The sequence below is a fragment of the Balaenoptera ricei genome, chromosome 9, assembly GCF_028023285.1.
Source record: "Balaenoptera ricei isolate mBalRic1 chromosome 9, mBalRic1.hap2, whole genome shotgun sequence".
Classification (NCBI taxonomy): domain Eukaryota; kingdom Metazoa; phylum Chordata; class Mammalia; order Artiodactyla; family Balaenopteridae; genus Balaenoptera; species Balaenoptera ricei.
In genome coordinates, this window is record NC_082647.1 from 68,056,725 (window position 1) to 68,077,330 (window position 20,606).

Sequence of the window (20,606 nt, forward strand, 5' to 3'; positions counted from 1 at the left end):
GCAACTAAGCCCGTGCGCCACAACTACTGAGTCCGCATGCCACAACTACTGAAGCCTGCACGCCTAGAGCCCGTGCTCCGCAACAAGAGAAGCCACTGCAATGAGAAGCCTGCACAACCCAACGAAGAGTAGCCCCCACTTGCAGCAACTAGAGAAAGCCCGCGCACAGCAACAAAGACCACCCCCCCCAAAAAAAAGATAGGTCTCTGACTTGACCTTTAATTAAAATGATTCTGAAAGTATGTAATCAGACAGTAAATGGTCCTTCCGAGTTCTGCTAAACACATAACCTAATTAGCTTGTTATATGCTGAAGATGTAACTCATAAAATATGACTTGAGATTTTATATTATGCTGGAATTGTGTTTCAATAAGAACCATCAGGCCTTCTCTATACACCTGATTGCTTTACCTGACATTGTACAGGCACTTTTCTCCATAGCTGAATTTAAAGGGCTGTTCTTGACTGCAGGCAGAGCCAAGTTCTGAACATGGACTGTGGGGTTCTTTCTTGATTTTCAGTGGGAGGCCGTGAAAAGCCACTAGAAAACAAAACACAAATACCCACAAAAATGAAATACAGTTAGGAATTAAGTACACTAATCTGTTCTACTCCTCTTGGTTAAAATGTCACTAACATTTCATATTAACTTTCATACATAAGAAAAATCACATTGGATGAATTTCATGCAAGAAAAGATTCTGGAGAATCTCCATATACTCATTGTTTGCTTTTATTGCATAACGAAATGCATGCTTCAACTCTCTCTCATTACTTAAAGTCAAATGAACTACTTGTAATTGGCTTAGCTGATATTGACAACACTAGAAGCTCAGTTTTCAGAAAGTAAGCTTGAAAACGTTTCAGAAAGGTTTCCAATGACTAAAGCAGAAAAAATACAACTGATTATCCAAGAATTAACTGAAGACAGGAACATCATTTTAAGTATTATTGAAAGGAAAATATCTCAAATGCACCCATAGTAATGGTTTAATGGAATAACAACTGGATATGGGAAAGAAAATCCAGATGCATGCAGTTCTCAGGGTAACTAATGATACTTTGGACAAAAGGACAAAAAACTCGACCTCTTTTTAGGCCAGCGCTCATATATAAAAATACAGATAAAACTATTTGCCTAACTACTTACCAGAAGTGTGAAGATACATTGTGAGAAATATGTTAAAGTTATTTTTCATATATAATCTACCACAAAACAATTATTCTATATGAAATGATGTTTCCTCCTTTTTCATATGACTTAGTGTCATATGTCATTATTGTTCAATATAATATAAAGACAATATCATAAAATATGAAGAAATATGTATATTTGGGGTGGAATCATAGCTTTCAAACCAATAAATAAATAAGATTATATATTTTTATTCTTCTATATGAAACTGAAAAAATGCATATTAGAGATCCTCAGAATAACTGATGTTTTAGTATAAATGGAAAATGAATAGAAAGATAAGGGGGAAATAGACATGAGAATGAATTTTATTTTCATACAATTTGCACAGGTATGAATTACCAAGGATAAACACAAGAAGGACACACTGTGAATAGCTACTCCAAGTCCTATAAAACCTGGGATTAAAACAAAATATTAAGTGTACATACTATAAAGGAAGATACTACAAGAGAAACTTTGTGGCTTATGATGCCATTCAATCTTGATTATGATATTGCAGCATTATGAACTTGTACTAACTTGAAAGTCATATATAATTTTAGTATAAGAAATTGATATCAAGAGCTACCAAGCTCCAGGAAAATAAATGCTATTTGTTTATATAAGCACATAATTTTGACAAAAATGTTCTCTGGTACTCAAGAGACATCTGTAACACTGTAGAAAACAGAAGTAAACAAATTTCACCTAAATTAGTTGCCTAAGGAACACTTAATAAATAATAATACAATTATTTCGCTGAGTGGTCTATTTCAAAGTATTTTTTTCTAATTGAATGTGTGTTTAATATGCCTACTCAAAGTAGAGAGTTAGAGGAATAGAAACAAAGGGGAAATTACATGTCTCTTCATATTCAAAGGGTACGTATGTTCATTAACTTTACCAAGTCAGAAAGTTATAATTTATAAAACGTTAAGATAGAAGAGGCTTAAGAACCTCAAGAATCAATTGTAACGTGAGGACTTGTTTGGATTCTGACTTGAACAAACCAACTGAAAGAGACACCTTTCCAACAAATAAGATATATTTCAATGTGGACTAGGTATCAGATGTTTAAGAAATTATTGTTAATTTTGTTGGATGTGATAATGAAATGGCAGTTGTACCAAAAAGAAAGGTTTAAAGCTAAAGCTTCATAAAATATTTACAGATAAAAAATAAGCTCTGGGATTTCCTTTAAAATACTCTAGAAAAAAATGTATGAGGGAAGAATCAAATAGAAAAATGTTGATAAATGTTAAAAGCTGACTGATGGATAGGTGGGAGTTTATTACATTATTTACTTTTACCTGAATTTGCAAGATGAAATGTGGGGGAAAAAAATCACAAAATATTTAAAGTAGTATTCTATAAGAAAATTCTCTCCCTCTGTGTGTGTGTGTGCTACTTCTTAGAATGACAAATATTGCATCATGCAATCTTGTAATATCTTAACCAGGCATCTGTTGCTTTCTTAACAAATAGTTTTCCACTGTTTATTACTTGCTTGAACATATACAACAAAATGTATATACCTTAATTCAGCACTTTAGATTAAGTAGTAGGTTTTATATTTTCCTAAGAAAAAGCAGTAGCAACATCAAAGGAACTCACTTTGCCATTCAACTAAGTAACAAATCATTATACCTGAGAAATGAGATCTAAATTATATGAATGAAAATGGATAAGAACTTAAAAGCTAATAAATTGCTAGTATGATGCAAAGTTTATCATATTTATCAAAATATCAAACATACCAGAGACTGCCATATTCAACATTACTATATTTTAAAAGTCTTTGGGACCATAGAGTAGGAAAAGATTAGTAAACAGGATGCAAAAGGCATTAACCATAAAAGAAAATAATCTACAAATTAGGCTTCATTGAAATTAAGAACTTCTCTTCATCAAGACACTAAGCTACAGACACCAAGAGGATACTTGCTATAGAAAGATCTGACAAAGAAATCATATTCAACATAATAAGAATTGCTACAAATTAATAAGAGAAAACAAGAGACCCAATTAAAAACGGGCAAAAGACTCAAACGGGCAGTTCATAAAAGAAGATACCCAAATGACAAAACAAACAAATGAGCAACAAAGCAAGCATATATGAAAAAGTATTCAGCATTTTTACTCATCAGGAAACTGCAAATAAAATCACATGAGGTTTTCACTATACACCCACTAGAACGGCTAAACTGAAAAAGACTGGCATTACCAAGATATGAAGAAGACCTAAAGCAATAAGAACTGCTTATATATGCTGCTAAGAGTATAAGCTGACAAAAACACTTTGGAAAACTTTTTGAAGTATCTACCAAGTCTCCATATAAATCTCCCCTATGATCCAGTAACTATACTCTGAGGTAGATATCAAAGAGAAAGGATTGAATATGTTTACCAAAGTACATGTTCATAGCAGCTTTATTCATAATACCAAAAACTGGAAATATTCCAACGTTCATTAGCAGAAAAATGGATAAGCAAAATATGGCTTATTCATACAATGGAATACTCCACAAGAATTAACAAGGAACACATTGATGACACACGCAGAAACGTGGATGGTCTCACAGATGGTAAGTTGAGTAAAAGAAGACAAACACAAAAGAGTATACAAAGAGTACACAGTATATGAATTTCAAGTACAGACCAAACTAATGGATAGTGAACGAATCTCCTTCTGTTGGTGGACGGGAGTGTTCATGACTGAGAAAGGGCACTAGTAACCTACTACAGAGCTGTAATTATTTTATATCTTGCTCTTGGCGGTGTATATATGAGTATATACCTATGTAAAATTCATCAAGTTATACACTTAAGATTTTTGCATTGTAATGAATGGGTATCTCCATAAAAAGATTTAAAAGTATGAGAAGCATCAAGCAATGCTATACAAATTAAGATGTTTGAAAATGTCTAGTGGCCTCCTCTTCCAGCACAGACATCTGATAATGTGCTTCAACTTCACATAATAAATAATTCCAGATGACTCACGGGAGGAATGACAAGTCTGGGGTACCATTGGGAATGGTTGCTAGCAGGACAGTAGCCTCCTATCAAAATGTCCATTAATATCAACCTAGAAGCAAAAGGCATGACCCATCCTTGTAGATACACCATCTGGAGCTCTAGTGCTTTCAGACTGGCCCCATGAGTTTCCCGAAGTGACTTTCGAAGAAAGAACATAAGGATTCCCAAAGTGCTATCAGAGGCAAGTAGATCCCTAAACAGGGGACCCCCAAATTTGGCCAATCATCAGATTACCGAGGGAAATTTTGAAAAAAACCCCAAAAAACAGGCATTCCCATACTCCATGTGTTACAGGTTCAGTTGTGTCCCCTCCAAATTTTATCTTGAAGTCCTAACCCCACCTCAGAATGTGACCTTATTTGGAAAATTAGTTAAGATGGGGTCATTAGGGTGGGATCTAATCTAGTATTACTGGTGTCCTCGTACAAAAGGGGAATTAGGACACTGAGACACACAGAACACCATGTGAAGATTAAGGCAGAGATTAGAGTGATGCTTCTACAAGCCAAGAATCGCCAAAAATTACCTGCAAACCATCACAATCTAGGGGAGAGGCATAGAACAGATTCTCTCTCACAGCCCTCAGAACCCTGCCAACACTTTCATCTCAGACTTCTAGCCTCCAGCTGTGAGACAATAAATTTCCATTTTTTAAGCCACCCAGTTTGTGGTACCTCGTTATGGCAGCCCTAGCAAACTCATACCCTGTTCCCAGAAACTGATTCACTAAAGCTGGTATATAGATCAGGATTCTGTATCTTATAAAATTTTCTAGGTGATTCTCATAACCGGGCAAATTTCAAATCCACTATGATGCTTGGCAACACCTGGATCCAGTGGGTGCTGCACTGAAACAGGTCCAGTACTTGAAAAGACGTTTTCAAAACAACTAACAATGACTTCCTTTTTCTTAGATACTAACACTCAAGGATTCTCACAGGTTCTCCAAGAAGTTTAGGGCTCCCCTACTCTCTCCATGTGTGGGCCTCTTAATCACTGTGTGCCCTTGAAATCATGACTTTTTTTTTCTAATCGTAAGCCAAATGCTAGGATTTTTTTTTTAATTGCTGTGTTGAGGGGAAAAAAGAAGCCAACCTAAGAGTGTCAATCTTTTGCACAAGAACCAGAGCTACTTTATTTTCCTCATTTTCACTTTTCTGCTTCCTCGAGATTTTTAGACCACAAAAATGACTTCTCTTATTTATTATTCTTCAGTAAGGGTAGTACAGAGACTCCCACCAGAGAGGGCTGAGCTGAGACCGTGTTGGGTATTTCATCACAGGGCTGAGAGCCTGAGCGTCTGTGAACAGGCAGTTTTCCAGCTCACTGGCACAGTCACAAGTGGAAGCAGCACATTCATTTTGTGCAATTTGCTTTACCTTCCCACATGGAGTTGGTGCATGTAAAAGGCTGTTAAGTACTAAATTATTCCTTATCAAATCACCATCATCTGGAGTCATGATCAACACTAATTAAATTACTTTCGCTGAACATGGCTCCAGCCTGCTGCCAAGGCTGCTTAGGTACATTTCATCTCGCTTACTGTCCCGTCCTGGCTGGCTCTGGAACCAGGGCTACAGGCATCGGCATTGTTTGTAGTTTTAATTAAAGTGAATCTTTCCTTCTTCAAGTGTATCAAATCAAGTGAGTTAACTCCTTCATTTCATTTACAAAGAAGTGATGGTTCCCAGTGATATTATAATATATCCTTATCCCTGACTTCAGACAGTTCACATCATTTATCTACGAAATCTGCCGTCTTCCTCAAACACGTTGTTACCATGCAAACTTTTATGACCTGCAACTCCTCTGGACAATCAGATTTTTAGGAGGAGAAGCCAAGAGAACTCTCAAGAGATGCATCTTGCATTTTTTCTTTGATGGAGGCTTGACCTTTAAAACCACATCTTAAGGCTGACTCACAATGACTGAGTTCCTCTAATGGTTAAATGTAAGCGCTCCAAAGTACCAGGACATTAAAAAATGCACTTCCAAAATAAACTTAACCACTTCTTAATTCACACAGTTTACTTGGGGTTATGGTATTCATCGTAAAGTATCTGTTAGATTAGGGATTGTTTTCATTTTAGAACTATGAGGCATCATCTTGGCTTCCATTTTTTTCTGCCCACATTTTTGACCAGAGGCCCACTCTTGTCATCATTCCCCTGGAGCACAGCAATGCCCTTGGCTTTGCAAATGCAACAGTGCTGGTATACAACCAAGTCTTTGGCTCAGGGTAGACATATAAGTCATACGTGAACACCTACAATATTAGAGACGGAGATAATGAATTTAAAAATTTGCTCATAGGAGAATAATTTCCTAAACAATCATGACCCTGGAGTATTTTTTGGTACCACTAAATTGAAAACAGACCATGTTATGACTTACTGGTTCATGTTAGTCCGGAGAATAAACAATGAAACTTATGAACTGAGTTTCTGTTTATATTTCTATAGTGAACATGATATAAATTTAAGAAAGATAATATGCTAAACTGTAGGTGTTAACATACTGAACTCTGGTTGAGTTTGGAATTAGTGCTAGAAAACACCAGCTATAATGCTTTTTTTAAAAAAAGACTCAAATTTACATAGTATTATAAAGTTTTCAAAGAATCTTCACCAACTCTCGATTCTCCTCATTCAAGATAAGGACATTAGCATTCCAATTTTGCAAAAAAAATTTTTAAAGGCATGTAGAAGCTAAGCTTCATGTCCAACTAAAGACCTAGGACTAACTTATAACAGGCTAGGAATTAAAGCCATGGGCTTTGGGCAGCAACTCTTGAACCCTTGAGCATACAATTCAAATGTATTTTTGAATAAGCACACTTAAGATCTCCTTCATGCATGAGCACCACTACAACATTATATCAGATGTTTCTTTATCCATTTACTTCTTCATTAATTCATTCATTTACTACAGCGCAGACATTATGCCAGTTGCTAAGGGGCAGGGAATGTGGAGCTATAGAAGAAGCTGAACAGTAAGGCACAGTCCTAACCATCAAGAGCTCACAGAAGTCCAATTAGAGCTTTATTTCATTGTTTTTTTAAGAAAAGTTCTAATAAATATATTAGCCAGTCTTCTTTAAGTTGGATCAATTCATGTGTATGCTATGCATATTTCTGCATACATGACCTTAATAATATATTCTTGCACTTGTATCTAAATGAAAACAGAGCATTCATGCTTGCTTTTAGGCATTCTGCCTTCTTTCAATTTATTGCTGGGGCCAAAGGCATTTAAAAATTCACACCACTCATATTCCACTGAAGGAAAAACATTGCTATCCAACATCTAAAGCTTCCCCTTGATTCTGATAACCAAAATGTCACAAGTGATGGGTCCCCTTCTCTATGTGGACCGTGAACGTAAAAAACAGTGATAAGTTGTCTTAGCTCTGACCTTTCACTCTGCTTTCTTCCCAACTCTTATCCTAAGAGTGAAATAGAGCAGTAATTTCTGTGCGTACAAAACAATTACCCTGCAAAGAGAAGCACGTCACATTTTTAACCACTTCTTCTGTAAACAAAACTATGTCTTTGAATCTCATCTGTAGTTTTTGAATCAATATTAGCTGGGAATTTACAGCCTTGATAAGAGTCTCCTGGGTTTGATGTTGCGATTTCTAGTCTGCTCAAAAAGTCTGTTTTAGAATAGTCTACTGTACAGTATTCTAGAACAAGGGTTAGCAAATTGCAGCCCATGGGTCAAATCCAGCTTCCCACCTGTTTGGAAAATAAAGTTTTATTGGAACACCGTTCTACCCATTCATTTAGGTAGTCTAGGACTACTTTGAGTAACAATGGGATATTTGTGACAGAAACACTTTGACCCACAAAGCCTAAAATATTTACTATATGACCCTTCACAGAAAAAAATGTCTGCTGATCCCTAGTCTAGATTATGGTCTGCAATGAGAAAGGAGAAAGATCTGGCACAGTGACCCCTGCTAGTGATAGGGAACAGCTAAACTAGTTAACAACGGATATTTAATTTTGCTTCACTAACCCTGTGTTTACTCTGACTGCCAGGATCAAGCGTACAGCCCTGTGTAGCCAATTTAAAGGGATATACACAAAAAAGATGGTGAAAAAAATGACATGATATTGAGGCTCTAAAACACTAGAAATTTATGTGTTTTGAGGTATTTCAAGGCATTTACTTAGACCATGGTTATGTATAATGCAGAGAGTTTTTTACACTTGTCTACAAAATATAGCTGAGGAAGTCAAAACAAATCATTCTGTGGACACAAAACTGTTTGTAAAATAATTTCACTTGGCTATAGCAGCAAATTAAAAAAAACTCTGTAAAAAGGGGAAAAAGTAAATGGTATACATAAATTAGGTTATTTAAGACCAGATACAAGTATGGCATGAAAAATGCATGTAGCCTTTTATACAAATATATATAGTTGGGAATACACTCACTAGATGAAAAGCATTCACTTTAAGTTAACATCACTTCAATTTCAGGTGATAAATGGGTGGCAATGACCTCAATTAGTACCAGGTTAAATTCCAGAAGCAAAGGGGAAGGCTTGTGTACAAATAAAGACAATAGTGTCACATGCTCCGTAAATCCATCTTCCAAGTCTTACAGAAAATCGGCAGGCACTTCTGCTGTATCTGAGCCTCTCAAAGATTCTTTTCCAGTACATTTACTTCTTCCAAGCCCTCCCCACCCCCACTGTGTACACATACCACTCACACATACACACACCGACATCCATTACTAAAGGGCCTAATCTCAGCTATCAGCAGAGTGCCTTTATGGGGCCATTAAACCATTTCTCTTGTTTACAGTGCCCGAAGAAAGATGTGAATTATGTCTGTGACAAAACAAGCGATAACATTTCTAAACTGCTATCAAAATGCAAACTGAAACACATTTAAGGACAGAGACCCTGATTCCACTTTCCATGATTTTCCATTATTTGCAGCATCTGGAAATAGATTCACCTACAATATTTCCGAGACAAAAATTTAGACCACTGCACGGCAAGTTGATATATATTTTTTCTGAAAGAATATTCTATGAGTAGAGCAGTTATCAAAAAAGATGATACAATGTTCTTTAAAGGAATATTATCAGTGGGGATAGATCCCATACCTAGTTGGTCCTTTGATGTTATTTTGGCAACAGAACGCTGCTCCGTAGTAATCACAAAGGTAAAGTAAGGGAGACTCTCACCTCTTGTTATCAATCTCAGAATTTTTAAATTGAAAACATTAGATATGATCAAGTTTTAGGGATTGAGCCGGCGTTTGTACTCAGAAACCTCTGTGCTAAAGGAATCATTAAGTGGATGCCCTATGGGTAAAAATATAAACAAGAGGAGCTACTTTAATTGGAGGAAGGCAAACAGTCATCAAACTGCCCCTGCACTGCTCCCAGAAGTAAATGCTCAGCACATGCAAGGAACTTCCTGGGCAGTTTGGAAACCAGAACTGAATCTCAGAGAAGCCACACTTTTCTCAGAAGGGCATATCAAACTTTTTTTCCTAATACCAAACTCCTCCTATCAGTAACAGGGATTGCACGCTCCATTGCAGGGATTCCTGAATGGTCCTGCCAGGGGTGTACATACCCGAACAAAAGAGGGGATGGAGCTTGAAAAAGTCCCGGAGGTCATCCTGCACCTCACAGCCCCATCCAGAATCTGGTGTGGTGTCTACAGACGTGGAAACCAGTGCTGAGGACAGAGCCAAAATCAGAAGCCAGGAATCCTCACAGTCTACAGAGTAAAGCCTCACGCAAGACAGTTATTTCTTAAAAGTACACTTCATAATTCAACTTTCTCTACTTCGCAGACTACCATTATGCCATCTTAATAGACAGAATAGAATGGACAAGTATTCTGGATTTGGAACCCTCCCTCTTCAAAAACCAGTGGTGATAGCGAGATGCAACCAACTCTCATTCATCTGAAGGTCACTTATCTAGCAGTCCTGATGGTCTAAACCAGAGGTTGCCAGTGTTTCTGTTTGATTCACATAGTGGCTTCAAATAATTTCAATTAGTTGTGATCATTTAAAATCAGCTGAAAAATCTTTTTCTGGTTTAAAAATCCAAAATTCTGGCTTCTCTAGGAAAAAAACACAATATCCAGCAACACTGAATCCACTTTCCAGCCTGAAAAATAGGACAGCAGTTGACTGAGCCCTATATCAGCTTCCCCTTTGGCCACAACCCGTGTTTTCCTATTTGTCACAGTTCCCACCATCGCTACCACTCCACACCCCATTATCTCTGGCACTAAATTCACTTCCCTCATTTCTATGCTTGGCATGAGAGTTTTCTACACCTCATCAAACACATAGCTAAGAAATCATTAGTCAGTGTGTTTCCACATGTGGATGTGGATGTGCATGTGTCCAGACACACACACACACACACACACACACACACACACACATTACCTCTAATCAGCAAAAATAACTATTACAAAACTCATAACACGCTCTGGCTTAGGTACTCAAGTACTCGTTCTCAGGCAATAGGGCAGAGCAGTGAAGGTAACAAGTACTTAAATCTGCCTGGCTTCAAATTTTGCCACTGTTACTTACCAGTTGTAAGACTGGGCAAGCCTCTGTGTACTTCACTTTCCTCTTCTATAAAATGGGCATGATAATAGCACCTGCCTCGTGGAGTTGCTGTTAAGATTAAAAGGGACGCTACGTGTAAAGTACATAAGTGCTCAATAATATTAGCTATTGGCATTGTTATGATTCAAACCCAGAATATTTAGACATGACAGCTAAAAGAGAACACGTAGATCACCCAGAAACATAACAGCAGTGGCTAAGAGCGTGGAGATGAAATTTGGCTTTGCTACTTACTAGCTTAAGGACTTCTGGTCAACTAGGTAGCTGCTACAGGATTCAGTTTCTCCCTGTGTAATATGGGGCTTATCATAGACCTTCCTCATGGGGTTTGTGTGAGAATTAAATGAGGTAATGCACAGGAGAACTTTGAATAGTACCTGGCATGTGGTAAGAACTCAGGAAACGTTAGTTATTACCATTATTACTCCAAGCACTTCCTTTCACAGAAGATAAACTGAAACTCAAGAAAGTAAAGTGACCAATGATAGGAACGGGACTTCAACCATTAGAGTGTTACCATACTAAGTTTTCTATTTCATCTTGTTTCAGTTTCACATGGAAACTTCACACATACTACACATACTACTTCACAGTAGTATGTCAAGTCAACTACTCACTCAAGAACAAAAAATGTACACATGGAGAAGAATCTATAAGGAAGGTACCTTGACACAAGGAAAAAGCAAACAGTGTGGCCTGGCAGAATGAGCATTGGATAAGGAGTCAAGTAATCTGTACCTAGTTCCTACCCCACTGCTAACCAGCTGTGTGACCTCAGGCATAGTGTGCAACCTCTCTGGGCTTCTGTTCCTCATCTCCAAAACGAAAGCATCAGACTAAGCAATCTTGTAGTTCTAAAATGTAACTCTGGGTGTAAGTACCTGCTTACTGATGTCAAAGAAAAATGTAAAAATCTGATGCAAGAATTCAGAGGGCATAACATTCTGAGGCCACACAGCTCTAAGCACCTCAATAATCCCTGAGGGCATTACTGCATTTTAGCAAATGGTGGTCACTGAAATTCATAATGAGACTTAATCACCAAGAAAAGGCAAAATTGGGTGTAATCTACTATATTCAAGAAAGGAGGGTGCATAATGCACATTAGAAAGGTGTACATATGGTTAACATTTTAAAACACTTGATGCTTTAAAAGGCATTTCATGGACCACCTTCTTTCCAGCTGATGATGAAAAGTAATGTTATTATGTTGACAAAATAAAAAGCAGACTCAAAAGACAAAAAGTTATATTCCTAGTTTAAAAGCATCACAAGCACCATTAATTTAAAAATAGAGAGACCTCGGACAGTGTTGATTCATTCCTCTAAATTTTAAAGCCTAATCCTACTATAACAGTACTTCAGCAGTAGTGGTGCTAAATGATCCTCACCTTCACAATTTAACTGCCAGGAGAAAGTGTCCTGGTGGGAAACTGGTTCTTCCATCTGGAAAAGGGTAAGAACAGGGAAAAGAAGACCTAATGTAAAAACAATCCAAATCTAATCAGTTTTGCATTCTGCACTGGCTTCAAATCAGATCTTCCTTCCCCTACTGGTCCAGTAGATGGAAAGCAGCACGACACTATTTTTTTGGAAAGAGATTCTGTACAGCGAGCCCAAACAGAGAGTACTTCATATCCAGCTGGCAGGAATCAAACCTGAACAAGCTGCAGCTATTTGAGAAACAGATCTAATAAACTGAAATGAAGTTCTGAATCAAGATGCCCACCCAAACCCACACCCCTCAAAAACTGCCCTACTTCATCAATTGCCTACTTACGACCTTTTATAAATACAGAAGATACCTCTTCTGCAGAAATTGTTCCATTGTGCTTTGATATGGATACTCGTTGAGACCTATACAGTTACAAAAATTAATATTACTTCTCTACCTTGTAATTCTGTAATTTCTTTCAAATAATGGACAATACTGTCTTGGAAAAGGCTGACCAGTATCTATTATTATTCCTAGCTGACTTGGAAGATGCCAACAATACCTGGTGTTTCTCAGTCTAGCATGAAGAAGTTCTGAAGAAGGCCATGACAGATGGGCCCTGCAGAATACCCAGACACCAAGAGTGCTCTGTCCTCGATACTGTGTGACCATGAAGACAGGTCCTTCCCATAGGAAGGACGTGTAAAAGGTGGGCTTCTTCTATCCTGCACCCCCCTGCCTCGTCCAGCTCTCCAGAACAAACCTCAGAGTACCACCCTCTGCAAACTATCTGTATAGATCTCTAACAAGTGGTTCAGAAAAAAGGTGGTAAATATATTCTTTGAAATCTATTGATAAAAAAAAAACAAAGTAGACAACAGACAGTAGAGAAGAACCAAGGCAGATAGTAGCATCTAAGGATATTTTTACTTAGAATTAGCAAACGATAAATGTAATCTTTAATTTTCCTTTTTTATTAAATCACAAATATGAAGCTCCAACCTAAAATTCTACATTAATTACTCTATAGACCATAGTAACATAAAAAACAAAATTAAGATGATATTTCATTGCCAAAGAAGACTGCCAATTACTAACATGCCTGTCATCACTTTGGAATAATAATTAGTAAAAAGACCAGCAGTTTTCTATGATTTGTAAGTCTTACTCACTAAGAACAAGTAGTCAAATAAATAAGTTTTTATGAAATAAAGTATAACCACTTTCTCCAGTATTATTTTCAAAGCAATGAAATAAGTAATTAGTGATGCAAAGACCTCCTTAAATGAATTTGGTGGTCTTCAGAACTAGAGCAGTATAATTCTAAATTTAGAATTCATCTCACATGTAATGGCTTGAACTAGAAAAGTCTTTAAATAAGCCCAGAGGTAAGAGAAATGGTACATGGGCGACAGAGTGAATACCACCACCAAGACAACTGAAATTCCAAATGTATATGTCACACTCCCAAGTCTAACAAAATTCTATTATAGCACCATTTCTTCAATGTTTGGGCTTTACTTCTTTTAATATTCACCTCTTGAAAAGAATCTTTCAATTCTGATTTGGCGACCCGGTACTGCTTGAAAGATTCTATTTTCTTTCAAAATAGTGAATCCTCACTTTCGATTCATAATTTCAACATACCTTTCCTCCAGGCTGTATGTGAAAGAGGCTGTAATTTGCATGGTCTTAAATTGACCACTTTAGTACCAAAATGATACACCGGATAAGTAGGATACAACACTCAAATGGCTGAAGTACACCTGCAGTATTCTGATGTCACTCTCCTGAAGACATGATTGAGAACAATTCAGACATTATTAGCCACTTGGCTCCTTGTTCAAAAAGACACCATCGGTAGACAAAGTTGAAAATATGTTGTGAATACCAGAGCTAGAAAAGTTTACCCCAAAAAGAAAGGCAGCTGGCTAGAGCCAAAAAAAGTACCTTTCAGTAAATGCCAATAAAACTTTACAGGCTGCCAAAATAACAAAGAGTAATTACAAAGGAAACTTTGTAATTTTCCTGACAATAAACACCTTCTTAAAAAAGAAATTATCTGTCACTTGGCCTCAATTGTTACAGCTGTTAATACTAATGAGGATAAATCCCACAAACACATCTTACTTAAACCAACTACTAATTTGGTACAAAATTTTTAGAATTTCTTCCCCAAGATAAATTTGGGGATTTTCTTTAAATATGCCCTGTAATATTTAATTCAATGTACACTAGAGCATTTTCCATGAGAAATTACCATTCTTAAAGAAAAGCTTTTATCCAAACTATTTTGCCCATCTTGAAAAATGGTTATTTAACTGTACCAGATTAAGAACTCTCTCCAAGAAAAGGGAGATTCATGAAATACAAAAGTAAATACTATGACTTGGGAGCCACATTTTTAACCCCAAAATAGCCTTTATGAAGAAAAAAATGTTTCATTATTATGTAGAAACATTTAGAAAAGTGCAGGTTATTTTTCATACAGCAGATAATATTGCTGACCAAACTTCCTTATGAAAAACCATAAGATTTTCTTAAAAAATGAGACTCATAGCTAAGTAGAGTGTTTGCTTCCTAAACTGTGACAATACCATCAGCACCTCCAGACGCCAATCAAGCCCTTTTGTCATTTCTTAACAATAAATATTAACTTAAAAAATCTATAGCACGAGTGATATCAGTGTAACTATAAAAAGTCTCTACTGACACAGGCCCAGCCTTCATAAGTAAAATAAGCAAACAAGCCAAAGGATGATAAAGAAAACCAACCAAGAGAGCTTTGGATAGGCTTAACCATGGCCATGAAATAAACAGTCAAGAGATACCACATAAGCTACAGTATATAAGGAGCTGATTTTACTTTGCAAATGTTTCAGAAAGCAAATGTAAACAATCAGTGTATACACAGATCGCATTTCCACAGCTAAAGGATATCATCCCAAGAAAACTGTTATTGGGATGAAGAGTTTCAGAATTACACTAGCATTGTGTTAAGTGGTTTCTGTGATTTCTTAACATACTTATTTTTAATAGATTGCCTCCAGGGCTTCCCTGGTGGTGCAGTGGTTAAGAATCCGCCTGCCAGTGCAGGGGACATGGGCTCGAGCCCCGGTCTGGGAAGATCCCACATGCCGCGGAGCAACTAAACCCGTGCGCCACAACTACTGAGCCTGTGCTCTAGGGCCCACAAGCCACAACTATTGAGCCCACGTGCCACAACTACTGAAGCCCGCGCGCCTAGAGCCCTTGTTCCGCAACAAGAGAAGCCACCGCAATGAGAAGCCCGCTCGCTGCAACTAGAGAAAGCCCACGCACAGCAACGAAGACCGAACGCAGCCAAAAATAAATAAATAAATAAATTTATTTAAAAATAGATTGCTTCCTTTGAATATAAGTTTTTTAAAAAAATGTATTATAGATTAAATTAATTTTTTTCTACAGGAAGACAACTCTAATTTTTAATTGGCATAACAGTTGAGAGTTATGAATCACAAATGAACCAAGTCAGTTTATGGTATTACATAGAGTTTAAGAGACTACTCTTGTCCACTTTCACAATCTTCACAATGAACAGTTGTTGAGAAAGACTTTAACCATGGATATACAACTTTTTAAATATGATTTTTATACCCTGCAGCCCAATTTATCTCAAGACATATTTATATAAATTTACAATTATATGTGACTTAGTTGCTATGATCTAGGGATATATAATCATGAGAATAGCTGAAAATATGAAATCAAGTATTATACAACTATTCATTAATTACACACACTGATAACCTTAGAAATTTCCTTAATTTTCACCCTATTCACAGTATTGCAGAAGGGCTTCTTAAATGTGTAGAAAATTATCCCCAAATTTTTATTACACTTCATAGAGTTGTTGATGTAACTTCGCAGCTGCTAGTTCAAAGGAAGTCTGTTCCTTTTTTCCCCTACTCTAGAGCCTTCCTACTGCATGATCTCACAAGTGCATCCTTGAGGTTACATTACAGGGGAAAACGCCATGTAATAAGATCATTCTGCTTGGTCCTTCAGGAACCAGCCCTGTCTGATAGGAACCAAGACTTCTCACCAGTTACTAAATTTGGCTCCAGAGCAATAGTGTCATGGCAACTTTCCAATGTACATTTTTTACTTTGACTTGCTAATTGCAAATAAGGGGAAATTAGATTACCACATTAAACATAAAATGTAGAGAATAACTAGGTAGCAGTATTGTACAGGTGTTTTTGGAAATAGAAAATCACAGCACGGAGGCAATAATATTTGTATATTACAAATCTTTTTACTTCTACTTTGGACAAAGCGTTTTGTGGTAACATCAAGATACATATCAAATCATACTAATCTTTGCACAATGCAAGTCTTTATGTTATTCATAATATATAGATGCACTAACTGGGAAATAAATTCTGCACTAGATTATATTTTCACATAAATTTCACTTAAATAAATATTAGTTACTAATAATCCTTGTGGATTTTAAAAATTAAAGATGTAAGGTATATATAAATGGATCTCCATGCTCAAATGAGGTGGTATATCCAAACAATCAATGTATTCTCATGTTTAGCTGCTTTCTTTTAAAACTGTCAAAACTATATTTACTGCTGTGTCAACCTAAAGCACCTATTTAAAATTTGCCTCTTGAGACGCTTAGATGTTAACAGCAAGCCCATGTGAATAAATGGATATTATAATGCCTACTGTAGATCACAAATTATACAGGAGTAATCATTTTTCTACAACTTAGTGATCAAAGAGGATGACAGACAATGAAAACAAACAGCGTTTTTTCAAGCCGCTTAATGTTTTACCGACGTAACACAGTGTAGGAAACTCATGAGTAGAATGGACTTTTTTATGTTTCTTTTTTATGTTGTATTCTGAAATATAATCTCATTCTTTAGAACACAGAGCCCTACCAATGCATCTGCTATAACTGCAGGTGTAAAGTCAGTATTAAGTGTGTCAAATACTGTAGCCAGCTGATACGTTCGGCAGCTTATATTAGCACTTAAACCACACAAAGGAGATTTATACAGCCCTCCTTTGTAATTGACATTTCCAAGAAACTAGAAAAATATGAAGATGAAAGAGGACTCGGCTCTCCTTCCGTGTGTGCAAATGGAAAAGATGAACTTTGTAGAAACACATGGATACCACCCGCAAAACAAGTGTATGATCACAAACAAAACAGGCCTGGTTTGCATTCTCCACCTCGCTCCTTTGAAGTTAACAGAAGCTTTGTAAATTGAGGGTGTGCATAGGGATAAATATTAAGTCAGATAAAGCTTGATTCCCCTCTCCCTTTATAATTGCATGCATATAAATTCTTAGCCACTGCACATTTCTTCAATTTACCACATTAGATTCTATTGACATAATTGTAACATTTCTGACACAGGTGCATTACTTAGTATGTATCTCTTTTAAATATGGTTAACTACAGTGTGCTTATATGCTGAAATATATGTACAAAAAATATATATATTATGCGCCTTTGTTTTTTTCTCTCCGCTTTCTCTTCCTCAATAACATGGCATCTGATTTCATGTTTAGACATTTCCAGGCTGGCCTGTTTGTCCTTAGGAATAAATCCCAAATGTACCTGATTGACTTTTGCTGACTCACAAATGTTGACTGTGACCTATCAAACTTCATCTTCCCACTATCCAAGGCCCACCTGATCTCCAAATACTGCTGCCTTTCTCCCCAAAGGACAGAAAATGCTCAGGCCTTCTTCAGAGAAATTAACACCTGGCCTTCATCTCACCTAACGGGCCCTCCCATCATGACTGGGGAAATCACACAAGTCATGAAGAGTCAGTTGAGGTGGCAGATGCACAGAAGTATTGCAAATTAGGCGCTAAGAAGGATTAAGTGCCTAACTTCTTGGGCACTAAGTACTGGTCACCTTGAGCAAATTGTTTTCCCTCACCAACCTTAGTTTTGGCACAAAACTCTATCTGGAACAGCATAGGATAGTGGTTATGGGTGTAAACTCTAGAGTCAGACCTGCAACTTGGTCGCTGTGTGATCAGAAACAATCCACTCAACCACTCTGTGCCTCAATCTTTCCACCTGAAAAAAAGGAACTAATCGTTTGCAGTACACAAGGTTGTTGTCAAGATTGGATGATGCATGAAGATATATATAAAATGCTTAGAAAAGTACCCAGCACACAGGGACCACTAAGCAAGTATTCACTACTACTGCCCATGAAGGGTGGATAATCTCTAGGTTCATTTCATTTCATGGATCCTTTCACTCCATGAATCTGGGTTTCTAGTTCCAGGTCATGTTTCATGTGCTTCATGAAGCCATTCTCAACTACTCCAATTTACATTAATCTCTTAAAAAAGCTACAGAACTTATGTAACATTTATTTAATTTGTTAGTCATGCAGGACTTTTATTATTAATTTTATAATAGTAATGGTGTCAATAATTATGAATGCCCTGATTAGTTGCATGCTTGTTCCCTTATTCCACATCTATAGCATCCTTACCATTGAGAGCCTTTTTGTAAGCTGAGGAAATGGAAGTATTGGGAGATTAAGTGACTTACCAAGATCACTGAACGTGAAAGTAGTAGATCAAGGCATGAGCCTAACTAGTAGGACCCCAGAACCTGTACTCTTAGCTGCTATGTTAACTCCTCTCTCTACTGTATCTTAACAATCCCAGGCATATTTCACCCTCTTCTTCCAAACTTCCCACTATGTTATTTGAATTCAAGGATCATGGTTTTGGTTTTTAACATATTTTTATGCACAAGAACTGTATTCCATGTAAATAAAGACTTAAATATTTGTCTATCTTTATCTTGGCACTACATCTATGCAAATAATTCACACAATTTCTAAAATGGAATGACTCTTAACCATGGTTTAAAAATGGCTGGGTCTCAGAATTCTAAATTGTTGATATACTTTTTTTCCTCCACTAGAAATAAACTGAGGGAAAAAGATATTCCACGCAAATGGAAATCAAAAGAAAGCTGGAGTAGCAATACCCACATCAGATAAAATAGACTTTAAAATAAAGAATGTTACAAGAGACAAGGAAGGACACTACATAATGATCAAGGGATCAATCTAAGAAGATATCACAATTATAAATAGATGTGCACCCAATATAGGAGCACCTCAATACGTAAGGTAACTGCTAACAGCTATAAAAGAGGAAATCGACAGTAGCACAATAATAGTCGGGGACTTTAACACCTCACTTACACCAATGGACAGATCATCCAGACAGAAAATTAATAAGGAAACACAAGCTTTAAATGACACAATAGACCAGATAGATTTAATTGATATTTATAGGACATTCCATCCAAAAACAGCAGATTACACTTCTCAAGTGTGCATGGAACATGCTCCAGGATAGATCACATCTTGGATCACAAATCAAGCTTCAGTAAATTTAAGAAAATTGAAATCATATCAAGCATCTTTTCTGACCACAACACTGTGAGATTAGAAATCAATTACAGGGAAAAAAACGTAAAAAACACACAAACACATGTAGGCTAAACAATACGTTACTAAATAACCAAGAGATCACTGAAGAAATCAAAGAGGAAATCAAAAAATACCTAGAGACAAATGACAATGAAAACACAACGATCCAAAACCTATGGGATGCAGCAAAAGCAGTTCTAAGAGGGAACTTTATAGCAATACAAGCCTACCTCAAGAAACAAGAAAAATCTCAAATAAACAATCTAACCTTACACCTAAAGGAACTAACTAGAGAAAGAAGAACAAACAAAACCCAAAGTTAGCAGAAGGAAAGAAATCATAAAGATCAGAGCAGAAATAAATGAAATAAAAACAAAGAAAACAATAGCAAAGATCAATAAAACTAAAAGCTGGTTCTTTGAGAAGATAAATAAAATTGATAAACCATTAGCCAGACTCATCAAGAAAAAGAGGGAGAGGACTCACATCAATAAAGTTAGAAATGAAAAAGAAGTTACAACAGACACCTCAGAAATACAAAGCATCCTAAGAGACTACTACAAGCAACTCTATGCCAATAAAATGGACAACCTGGAAGAAATGGACAAACCCTTAGAAAGGTATAACCTGCCAAGACTGAACCAGGAAGAAATAGAAAATATGAACAGACCAATCACAAGTAATGAAATTCAAACTGTGATTAAAAATCTTCCAACAAACAAAAGTCCAGGAACAGATGGCTTCACAGGTGAATTCTATCAAACATATAGAGAAGAGCTAACATCCATCCTTCTCAAACTCTTCCAAAATATTGCAGAGGAAGGAACACTCCCAAACTCATTCTATGAGGCCAC

At 36.6% G+C, this 20,606-nt stretch overlaps 1 protein-coding gene across 6 annotated transcripts in view; it reads right to left on the reverse strand.

Annotated features, from left to right (window-relative positions):
- Positions 1-20,606, reverse strand: part of ETV1 (ETS variant transcription factor 1) — a 95,753-nt gene that overhangs the window by 44,640 nt on the left and 30,507 nt on the right. For all 6 annotated transcript variants that reach the window (XM_059932820.1, XM_059932821.1, XM_059932819.1 and 3 more), the window contains one exon: positions 413-542. In XM_059932820.1, the coding sequence (XP_059788803.1) occupies positions 413-542 (130 nt within the window). The remainder of the gene's footprint in view (positions 1-412; positions 543-20,606) is intronic.